The sequence below is a fragment of the Drosophila teissieri genome, chromosome X (assembly GCF_016746235.2).
Source record: "Drosophila teissieri strain GT53w chromosome X, Prin_Dtei_1.1, whole genome shotgun sequence".
In the NCBI taxonomy this organism is placed as follows: domain Eukaryota; kingdom Metazoa; phylum Arthropoda; class Insecta; order Diptera; family Drosophilidae; genus Drosophila; species Drosophila teissieri.
The window spans coordinates 6,673,662-6,684,421 of NC_053034.1; the positions used below are offsets into that span (position 1 = coordinate 6,673,662).

At 47.1% G+C, this 10,760-nt stretch overlaps 2 protein-coding genes across 6 annotated transcripts; one reads left to right on the forward strand and one right to left on the reverse strand.

The window, feature by feature from the left end:
• The first annotated feature begins 83 nt into the window (after positions 1 to 83).
• On the forward strand, positions 84 to 9,429 carry LOC122623406 (armadillo segment polarity protein). Of its 4 annotated transcripts, none has more exons than XM_043802554.1 (7): positions 84 to 208; positions 1,677 to 1,736; positions 4,029 to 5,668; positions 5,742 to 5,942; positions 6,010 to 6,282; positions 7,293 to 7,389; positions 8,710 to 9,429. In XM_043802554.1, the coding sequence occupies exons 2-7, from the start codon at positions 1,706 to 1,708 to the stop codon at positions 8,985 to 8,987; spliced, it is 2,520 nt and encodes an 839-aa protein (XP_043658489.1). In that variant the 5' UTR covers positions 84 to 208; positions 1,677 to 1,705; the 3' UTR covers positions 8,988 to 9,429. The 4 variants fall into 4 exon arrangements, with proteins under 4 accessions (XP_043658489.1, XP_043658488.1, XP_043658491.1 ...); XM_043802553.1 differs by lacking the exon at positions 84 to 208 and adding an exon at positions 541 to 687; XM_043802555.1 differs by lacking the exon at positions 84 to 208 and adding an exon at positions 1,177 to 1,331.
• On the reverse strand, positions 9,420 to 10,674 carry LOC122623407 (39S ribosomal protein L16, mitochondrial). Of its 2 annotated transcripts, XM_043802558.1 has the most exons (4): positions 10,447 to 10,671; positions 10,295 to 10,360; positions 9,604 to 10,228; positions 9,420 to 9,548 (listed from the first exon to the last, which is right to left on the reverse strand). In XM_043802558.1, exons 1-3 carry the CDS (start codon positions 10,493 to 10,495, stop codon positions 9,612 to 9,614), a joined length of 732 nt encoding a protein of 243 aa, XP_043658493.1. In that variant the 5' UTR covers positions 10,496 to 10,671; the 3' UTR covers positions 9,420 to 9,548; positions 9,604 to 9,611. The 2 variants fall into 2 exon arrangements, with proteins under 2 accessions (XP_043658493.1, XP_043658492.1); XM_043802557.1 differs by lacking the exon at positions 9,420 to 9,548 and having other exon boundaries at positions 9,557 to 10,228; positions 10,447 to 10,674.
• Between the last annotated feature and the right edge of the window lie 86 nt (positions 10,675 to 10,760).

Consider the following 10,760-nt stretch of genomic DNA (forward strand, 5'->3'; position numbering starts at 1 on the left):
GTTTGAATACTTTTGAAAATTCAAAAAGTGCGCCATGTTCTATTTTTAAACGAGTTGGCAGCCACCGGCGGTAGAGAAGTTATCGGTTATCTGTTCTTCGCTCATATACACAGTTTTCGTAGTCGGGGGATTTTGTCGTATTTAAATATTTAAGTGCGTTAAAAGTGCGTGATCCTGCCTTTGAGCAGCCAAATTTACTTCTGACGCGGTGAGTAATATTGAAGTAATACACATTTTTACAATTCGACGCTGAGAAACAATAGTTTTTGCATTTACCTGTGTTGTCATACACCCACATGTACAATCAGGTGCTTGTGTTGGTAAATGTTTATACAAGATAAACAGTGAGTTCGAGATAATAAGGATGAGGCTGGACAAAAAATACATTCGCATTGTCAAAAAAAAATTCGCATAAAAAATATTCTGTATTGGATTTCGTATGGATAAAATACCATACAAATATTTCGAGATTTCTGTGTTCTTAGAAGTAAAAAAATTTGAAACATTCCTTTGGTCTATCGAACAGCGAATATCGAGTTATCGGGGCAGCAGCAGGCCATCGCTAGTTGGGTTTCGTCGCCATATACACAGTTTTTCTTGAGCAGACAATTCGTTGTTATTTTGTTTCTCATAGCGTTTTAAATAAATAAATCCTGCTCTAAAGCAGACTTAAATTCCTTGGACGCGGTGAGTACTGAAAGTCGGCAGTGGATCTGTTTGGAAATACGAATTTTCTGTGTAATATGAAAGCTGGAAAGCCAGGGCAAACAAGTAGGCGCGGGGGCGGGCAGGGGTTTGCTGGATGTGCGCTTGTGTGTGTGAGAGCTGGATACACACAAACGGCATTTTTATGTATTCTCCCCCGTAAATCGGGCGCTTGTTTTGTTGCTCGCTGGAATGTAAACAATGCCGCAGACAGGAAATCGTTTTCCTCGAAACTAAAGGCAGGCTTATCGTTAGGTGTTTTATCTAATCGACAACTGAAATGGAGTTGGGATTCTTTCTGAGCTGCCTCCGCGAGTGTGTGTGTGTGTATGCACAATTATTCGGATGTGTGGCAACTCTGCGCAGCACTGCATTTGTATGCTGCACTGCCGCGGCCCTTTACTTTCTCTCCCTCTCCCAGTCCCTTTCCCGCTCTCCGCACGCGTCGTGTTGCAAGTGCTTTGCTTTGCTTTGCGCTCTCGGCATCTCGATTCTGTTCCGTTTAAACGAGCGTGCTGGTCGGTCGTATTTTCCGCTGCGCCTTTTTCAAGAGAAGTGAAAAATCCTTTTTGTTTGAGTGCATGAGATTTGAAAGAGTGCTAAACAAAGTAATTAAATAACTCAAGGTTCGTGGCCAAAGTCTTCGGCAGGTAGACACACACGCTCACACACTCACAAATACCCGTTCTACCTGCTTGAGAGTGTGTTAGTGCGTTTGTTTGGTATACGCAGCATATTTCGTATTATGCTGCGGCATCTCAAAGCGGAAATGAGTTTAAGAAAAAACAACAACTAGAATAAGTGACTAGCAGGCGATACCAGCGTCTGTGGAGCAGTCTGCAAACACACGAAGCCCTTCTTTTCGAGCCCCCCAATTTACTGTAGTTTCGTGGTCTCCATCCGCAACACACACGAACTCCATGTTAACTGTCCAGCACATTACTCATATACTTTCCGTCTCTTTCTTGCAGGTGTGGTGTAAAGCGCCTCAATCACCAAGATGAGTTACATGCCAGCCCAGAATCGAACCAGTAAGTATTTCCAGCAGCGGTACTCTTCCCGTTCCCAGCTTCCAGGGCGTATTCAAAAAGCATCCAAGTAAACTGTGTATCAGCGTGTTCCAGTTTGGGCTCTTTGCATACCCTATACAAATTCAGTTGAATACAGGATCCGATTTCATAAAATTAGAGATGATATGCCGTTTCAATAGACGCATTTACGTCATGGAAGCTTTGGAGTCTATAACATTTGGGATAAATAGTCAAAATACATGGCCCTATGAAGGGGATGCAACAGCGCATTGTTCCTGAAAAACAATTACACCCGTATCGCAATACAATAACAACCCCTCTCCAAAGATAATTGAGGAAGCGATGCTTGTTTTTGACAAATTTGGCAAATGTGACATAAAGTATTTGCTTTTGCCATTTGTTTGTGATGCTCCCTTCGTTAGCTCTCGGCGGTATATAGGGTAACAACTATATTCATCCACCCCAGACGAATAATTTGTGTACATCAACATACTTGTAATGCTTGATGATCTTTTTTCTGTTGGGCTATCAACCACCAGCACGCTGTGCTCTTATCCGAGTCATCAGAAATAGCGTTTCCATCTCCTTGGGAGTTTGAAATTTACAATTTTTCGTTGACGCAGCAAACTGAGTGGGAAAGAAGATTCTGTGTTGACTCCCGCCGCCGCACTCCGTTTTGCCACTTGATTTGCAGGGTGCGTTGGTGAGGAACTCAGAGGCGCAGGAAAGGACTTCATCGAAGGGGAGGACCTAGCAAATGAATTTTGTCTTGCTGATTCATTGAATTCCCATCACTTTTGCCAAAGAAAGTCGAGGAATGTCAATATACTCATACTAGTACTGCAGTAGTGCACAGTTCAAAGCCATTTAGGAAGTGGCCTTTCAATTCAACCACTATTAAATATTCAGTTCATTTAGTTTCCAACTAATTACTATACAACCCCGAAATCCCCTTTCGTAGGCCGCTGCTCGCAATCCTTTGAAACTCCATTCCCTCCCTCATCCACCCACTTACGCACACACACATTCGAGGACTCGTGTACTTGCACGTGGCACTCCAACCCATGCCATACCCACTCTCCCTCGCTCCTTGCTCTTCTGCAGGACCTTGTTCTCGTTCTCCGTCTTCCGAACTCGCACTCGAGTTGGCTGCACATTTTCCTTGGCTTATGCTTTTGCCTTTGCTTTTTTCTGGCGCTGCTGCTGTGCACAATTTAATTAGTAAGCGGCAACTTGCAATTAAAGGCTCAGCGCCCCCGCTCCCTCCATTTCAGCAGCACTCCATTCAAGTGCGTGGCCCACTCGAGGGATACTGCGAAGAAAAAGCGCTTAATCGATTTGGGAAATGAAACGAAATGGGATTACAGTCGCATGTGCGTATAGCGAACAAGGTTCATAAACTGCGTTGCTAAACCTTTTTGGTGAACACATCTTATTGAAGAAGCTGGTCCATAGGTTAGCAGTGTGTTTTATTGCTGATGTTCAGTAATTCCATTTAAGGGAGTCACATTAATCAGTCAGCACCTTGTTCGATCTATTGAGATTTGACTGTAGTATTAAAGAGTGGTTGGCGAAGAGCAGTGAAGTTTGAAATTACGAATGCAGAATACAGAAGGGGCGTGGCCGTGCTGTGTCCGCGCATAAGTAAAACAACAAAGGCGAAAAGCTGGGCCTGGAACGGCATAATTAAGACTGAAGTGGCAAACAAAACGCCCACAAATCCCTTTGCCAGTACCCTCTCATGTGTGAGGATCTGACCCCCGCACGAAACCCATTCTGCCCAGCGCCCTGAACTTTGTGGGAATATCCTGCAGCGTTCAATTTGTCACGCTTCAAAGTTTTCCTCTTTGCATTTTTTGCGGCGGCTGTTGGGATGCTGCTCACTTTGCTGTCAGTCGCTGTCGTTTCCCATTTGGCCATCCTTTAAGGAGAAGGCATGCAAATGGGTTGCAGAGGGTTAAAGCGTGTGCATCCCCGCATCCGAATTCGATGCATTATATGTGGATGCTGTGCTGCACTCAGTTTTCCATTCTCCTGTGCCATTTTTCCACTTCAAAAGGTTTTAAGAAAGGAAAGTTATCATGAATGTATAGACAGATGTAAACAGGTTTAAAAAGAACACACAAGGATTATTCTTACACTTAATTTCCGCTTTTTTGGGGTCTTTTAACACGATTATGTTGGGCTGCAAATGGTTAGATGGAAACGCAACGGTGATTCGAGTTAGCAAAGCTCGACTGTATATTTTTTTGCCCATCCGCTCTAAAACATTTCTCAATCAACTTTTTGCAGTGTCGCATAATAATCAATACAATCCACCTGATCTGCCGCCGATGGTGTCCGCCAAGGAGCAGACCCTAATGTGGCAGCAGAACTCATACTTGGGCGACTCCGGCATCCACTCGGGTGCCGTGACCCAGGTGCCATCGCTGTCTGGCAAGGAGGACGAGGAGATGGAGGGAGATCCGCTCATGTTCGACCTGGACACCGGTTTCCCGCAGAATTTCACACAAGACCAAGTGGACGATATGAACCAGCAGCTCAGCCAGACTCGCTCCCAACGTGTCCGTGCTGCCATGTTTCCGGAAACCCTGGAGGAGGGCATCGAGATTCCCTCCACTCAGTTTGATCCACAACAGCCGACGGCCGTGCAACGTCTTTCGGAGCCGTCGCAAATGCTGAAGCACGCGGTGGTCAATCTGATCAACTACCAGGACGATGCTGAACTGGCAACCAGGGCCATACCCGAGTTAATCAAGCTGCTGAACGATGAGGATCAGGTGGTAGTTTCCCAGGCCGCCATGATGGTCCACCAGCTGTCCAAGAAGGAGGCCTCGCGCCACGCCATAATGAACAGCCCACAGATGGTGGCCGCTTTGGTGCGTGCCATCTCTAACAGCAACGATCTGGAGAGCACCAAGGCAGCGGTAGGAACGCTGCACAACTTATCACACCATCGCCAGGGTCTGCTGGCCATCTTCAAGAGTGGCGGCATTCCGGCTCTTGTCAAGTTGCTCTCCTCGCCAGTGGAGAGTGTGCTGTTCTATGCAATTACCACGCTGCACAATCTGCTGCTCCACCAGGATGGATCCAAGATGGCTGTGCGCCTGGCCGGTGGGCTTCAGAAGATGGTTACGCTGCTGCAACGAAACAACGTCAAGTTTCTGGCTATCGTCACAGATTGCCTGCAAATTCTGGCCTATGGTAACCAGGAGAGCAAGTTAATAATCCTTGCCTCCGGCGGGCCGAACGAACTGGTGCGCATCATGCGCTCCTACGACTACGAGAAGCTACTGTGGACCACTTCGCGTGTACTGAAAGTGCTTTCCGTTTGCTCCAGCAACAAGCCGGCCATCGTGGATGCCGGTGGAATGCAGGCGCTGGCTATGCACTTGGGTAACATGTCGCCGCGCCTTGTGCAAAACTGTTTGTGGACGCTCCGCAATCTGTCGGATGCAGCCACTAAGGTGGAGGGCCTCGAAGCTTTGCTCCAATCTCTCGTCCAGGTTCTGGGCTCGACCGATGTCAACGTGGTCACCTGTGCCGCCGGTATCCTCTCAAATCTGACGTGCAACAATCAGCGCAACAAGGCCACCGTTTGCCAGGTGGGCGGTGTGGACGCCCTCGTCCGTACTATTATCAATGCCGGAGATCGCGAAGAGATTACCGAGCCGGCCGTTTGTGCCCTGCGTCACTTGACCTCGCGTCATGTGGACTCGGAGCTGGCCCAGAATGCCGTGCGTCTTAACTACGGGCTATCGGTGATTGTGAAGCTTCTGCATCCACCATCACGCTGGCCCTTGATCAAGGCCGTCATTGGGCTCATACGCAATTTGGCCCTCTGTCCGGCCAATCACGCCCCGTTGCGGGAGCACGGGGCCATCCACCATCTGGTGCGGCTGCTAATGCGCGCCTTCCAAGACACAGAGAGGGTGAGTAGTAGCAGTAGTAAAAGTAATATTTGGTTCGAATATAAATAATCCCAATATACCATTACCCTTGCAGCAACGTTCCTCGATAGCCACCACAGGCTCACAGCAGCCGTCCGCATACGCTGACGGCGTTCGTATGGAAGAGATTGTCGAGGGCACGGTGGGGGCGCTACATATCCTGGCCCGTGAGTCCCACAACCGGGCACTCATACGCCAGCAGTCGGTAATACCGATCTTTGTTCGATTGCTGTTCAACGAAATCGAGAACATACAGGTGGGATTGAAGTTTATTTTGTTGGCATTTATGTATGCTATGATGAAACTATACCTTTGTACTTTAGCGCGTGGCTGCTGGTGTTCTTTGTGAGCTCGCCGCTGACAAGGAGGGCGCCGAGATTATCGAGCAGGAGGGCGCCACTGGGCCGCTGACCGATCTACTGCATTCGCGCAATGAAGGCGTGGCCACATACGCCGCCGCCGTTCTCTTCCGAATGAGTGAGGACAAGCCGCAGGACTACAAGAAGCGGCTATCCATAGAGCTGACCAACTCGCTGCTGCGCGAGGACAACAACATATGGGCCAGTGCCGACCTGGGCATGGGTCCCGATCTGCAGGTGCGTGCTAAGTAGGCTAAGCAAATTCGACGTCTCCGGGATTCCGGCTTTTTAAATGCCCCTCTTGTGTTCTATTGAATATGATTTGAAATGCAGCGCGAGAAGCGAAATCTGTACATAAAATTGTAAATTTGTAGAGAACCTACTTTAGTCAAGCATTATATAATGGTATCCATATTAAGTATCGACCTATATATCGCTTGCTTACGATTTCGATAACCTATTTTTGAATTTACATTTTATTTGGGTTTATTTCGTTCCGTTTTTTGCTTTTCTTGTAAACCACCAATCGATAGACCGTATATGTTAGTCGATAAGTAGGTAGCTGTAGATGAACGCCGATTACAAATACGGATTCCGATTAGTTCTGATCATATTTGATACCCTCCCCAAACCACACACCCCAACCCCTCCCCTCTCCACTTATCCCCCGAAAACAACCCGACCAGAAACATACTTACATGAATTTCAATTTGTATACTCGCTGCGACATCGCGATCTTTGTTTATGTTTAATTTTGATTTTGTAATTAATTCACGTTTGTTTTACTTTTGTTCTTTTCTTTTTTTCCTTTATGTTTACTTTGTGTGTGTAAAACCAAAACAAAACCAAACAACAAAATCACTATAAACACAACTGCAACGGTAAATGAACCGCAACAACAACCGAAATGACGGATAATCACTGCACCAAAATCTCACCAACAACAACAATCAAACAACGCGACTCTCACTCTCTGTCTCACTCTCACCGCCCCGATACCACAACCACTCCACCCCACCCCACTCCACTCTCTTTCCCTCTCGCTCACATTCACTTGCAAACTGGCGTTTGCGCGTGTCTTCTTCTTTCCTAACAACTTTTCACTTCTGATCCATCCCAACAACAAATAAATGAAAACGAAACTGTAAAAAATACATCCACCACACAACCACACACGTACGATCACGCACATACCACGCAAACCGACCGATAAACCGATAAACAAACACGAATTCGATCGATCACAGGATATGCTTGGACCAGAAGAAGCATATGAGGGCCTGTACGGACAAGGTCCGCCCAGCGTGCACAGTTCGCACGGAGGTCGCGCATTCCATCAGCAAGGTATGTATGTCATATGCGTAAGAAGAGACCCTCGTACCCATCGTACCCCACGAGCCACACCCCAAGAAGAAGAATCCCGCATAACCCCACTAAAAAGTAGACCAACGGAAACGTTTACAGGTTCAGACAATTCGAAAAACCCTCGGGCCCCGCCCCAAAACCCCGCATCCATTTAATCGTTATCATGTCTGTTCATCATTCAAATATGCACTCGTTAATCGAAGCTAAGACGTTAAGCTCACTTTAATTTCTTCAGTGTGAGCGAAACCCCCATCCACCCAGCTTCCTCGCTCGATCTCAATATCTCTGTGTCCTTGCTCGTTACCCCCTAATATCGTTAACCCTTGAACTCCACGGCTGCATGCGAAGGAAGTGAATATAACCATACCCCCGCCCGTTTCCAATTGCGGTGCACACACATTGGTCGATAAATCCAAATCTTATACAACTGAGGCCCCACGTTAGGCGCCAATTACATCTATCAGCTTCTTCCTCTCTAACAATGTCTGCGTTAAAATGACACAAAAAACGATCAACGTCAGTGTTTTGAAGGATTTTTTCCCTCTGCTCTCTCATTTGGAAAAGAATCTCAGTCTCTCCGGACTTTACACGTAGCTTGAAGATTTTTGCACTACACACAAACACACACACGAACACCGATCAACCACAAATTACCACAAAGTGCAACCTTACGAAAGAGGATCGGAAATGGTAAAGAAACACGTACGTTTCTTTAATAATTTCGCAAATTTATTGTTTTGTATAAATCTCTTTTGTTTAGTTCAATTAGACTGCTTTTATCTTAAAAGTTTTACATCAACGAAGAAGAAGTAATAAACTTTAGTTCGGTTCATATTGCATGTCACGTAGCCTGCGATAATCGCATAGTTTTAGGCACCCACAATCCATATATCTTATCGTGTATATATCTATATATAGTTTGTAAGCCGTGTGTGCATGCAAATTTAAGAGGACGAATTCCAATTGACAATAACGCGTCCATGTCGTGTCGTATTTTAGTTTTTTTTTAACCAGCATTCAACGACCGATTTTTGTTGTTTGATACATTAGGTTAATGTACAAGGATCGTCCTGTACGAGTGGAGTCTGCATTTCGTTTGAATCGGGGAAGACCCAATAGGGGTGATGTAAAAGTTACCTTTTTAAATGTGTTCCCGATTACAGCGAACAGCAATGCATCCACTTTTGCAGGACTCAAGGTGTCACACCATCTGCCAGTTGATGGCTGGCGGAGATTGTGAATCCACTTTACTAATCACAGTATTCCCCATCACTCTTTGCCAATCTCGTTTGTTCGCAGGATATGATACTCTACCAATAGATTCGATGCAAGGTCTGGAGATCAGCAGCCCGGTGGGCGGCGGCGGTGCTGGCGGTGCTCCCGGCAATGGTGGAGCTGGCGGCGGCGGTGGCAACATCGGCGCCATTCCGCCAAGCGGCGCACCCACATCGCCCTATTCCATGGACATGGACGTCGGCGAGATTGATGCCGGTGCATTGAACTTTGACTTGGACGCCATGCCGACGCCACCCAATGACAACAACAACCTGGCTGCCTGGTACGATACCGACTGTTAGACGAGCCGAGCTAAGGGTAAGGGTCGAGCATCCATTCGACCCCAAGAACATAAAACACAAAACACACGAATCCCCATCCCAGCACTATAGCCCTCTTCCACCGGCTTTGATTCCATCCCGGATGCCGAATCACGGATTCCCGATCACCCGAACTTGACTAGATCAACGAAGGTGTTGATTTTACTTGACAAAGACGAGGATTAGCTGCGGCCGGTCAAGGTTCTGCTTTCAGAACTGAAGCCCGTGGGAGAAGGCTATTGCTCACACACCACACCCCGCGACCAAGCATACACACACGCATACATGCATAATATTATACATTTATTATAATGCGAACGAAACGGCAAGCAAAACATATTATATGATGCATTACATATTACCCACGTAAACGAAATGGAAAATTAAACAAATGTTTGCAATAGAACTCGTACATTTCCCTTCACATGGCGTTTTTCTTATTTCCTCTACAATTGGGTGCTGCTGGATCGCGGTTTGTAAGACCGAGCCTCTATATTGCCAGTTTTTTAATTGACCCAAGCCCGGCAGTAACTTTGCGGAACACTAAACAGTTTCATAACAGATTAACAAAGGATTTCTTTATTTATTGAACCTGTACCTGTACGTCTACAGGTGTTTGCCAAACCACTTGTGGTCCACGGGCGAGAGCCAACGGTGGCAGCCGTTGAGGTTGTTCTGGATTACGTACTTCATGGTAAATGGGTTCTCATTCTGGCGAGCGTGCTCCTCCTCGGCGGCGCTCTGTTCGTCGAGCATCTCCTGGGAAACGACGGTGGCCTGGAAGGGCAGCTGGTTGGCCACCTGCTGCAGGAACTGCTTGACCTCAACAAACTCGCACTTGCCGGCGATTTCGACAATGACGCGACCGGCCTTGATGGGAGTCACGTAGTGGTCGATGGCTCCCTTTCCGCCGCCCATCCGCTGGCCCTGGCCCTTCTTGGTGATCGGCTGCCAGGGAGCGGGAATGCGCCATGTGGCGAACATAGTGTTGACGTTCATCTTGCGTCCGATGGTCAGACGCATCATTTCGTAGTGACCCCAGCGCAGGCGCCCTCCGCCAGTGGCCACGATTGCGTACTGCTTGTGGAGCAGGGTGTTGTGCACCATCTCCGGACCGCGCATGTATCGCAAGCGTTTCTGCATCTTCGGCGGACGGATGTTTGGCGGCAGCTGAGGCTGGCGTTCCATGATCCTCAGCTTGGGTCTCTCCGGCTGCTCCACATCTGGGGGTTCCAAGTAAGTGGTCATTGCTCTAATCTTCTTGTGCAGACTTGAATGCAGCTACTTACTCTTGTATTTGATGGGCGGGGCGAAATACTTAAGACCGGCTGTGTTGACAATTGCTATGTTGCCCGCTGCAAATGAAGGAAAGTTTAGGTGGTTCGATGTCAACTGTCCACGGATTGGATGGATCTGAGCAGGAAGCGCGCCTGCAACTTACACGCAAGGGTTTGCTTAAAGAGCTGGGAGACTGTTTTTAGTGAGAGCATGGCGGGTTTATGTCACAATATATCATTTATTTATAATATTTTTATATGTTACGATGTGTTGCATCAACGGCCAGCGTTGCCAGATCCAGCTAATAAATGTGGTACTAAAAAAACGATAGAAAACGTTTGGTCAAATGAGCGGACGGCCCTGTCCAGACTATGCTTCAGTCTTGCTGTTAACAAAATGTGCAAAGAAGTGCAATTTTGTATTTAGAACACATTATAATATTTAAAACCTATTGTTGTTATTGAAAACTACTGCAGT

What these genes read in the sequence shown, in the direction of transcription:
- LOC122623407 (XM_043802558.1), bottom strand. Translation starts at nt 10,495, where the DNA reads ATGCTCTCACTAAAAACAGTCTCCCAGCTCTTTAAGCAAACCCTTGCG. An exon ending in CTTTAAGCAAACCCTTGCGT is followed by an intron (nt 10,361 to 10,446) that starts GTAAGTTGCAGG and finishes CTTCATTTGCAG; the next exon opens with CGGGCAACATAGCAATTGTC. An exon ending in CCCGCCCATCAAATACAAGA is followed by an intron (nt 10,229 to 10,294) that starts GTAAGTAGCTGC and finishes TGGAACCCCCAG; the next exon opens with ATGTGGAGCAGCCGGAGAGA.
- LOC122623406 (XM_043802554.1), top strand. Translation starts at nt 1,706, where the DNA reads ATGAGTTACATGCCAGCCCAGAATCGAACCA. An exon ending in GCCAGCCCAGAATCGAACCA is followed by an intron (nt 1,737 to 4,028) that starts GTAAGTATTTCC and finishes AACTTTTTGCAG; the next exon opens with TGTCGCATAATAATCAATAC. An exon ending in GCATGGGTCCCGATCTGCAG is followed by an intron (nt 6,283 to 7,292) that starts GTGCGTGCTAAG and finishes GATCGATCACAG; the next exon opens with GATATGCTTGGACCAGAAGA.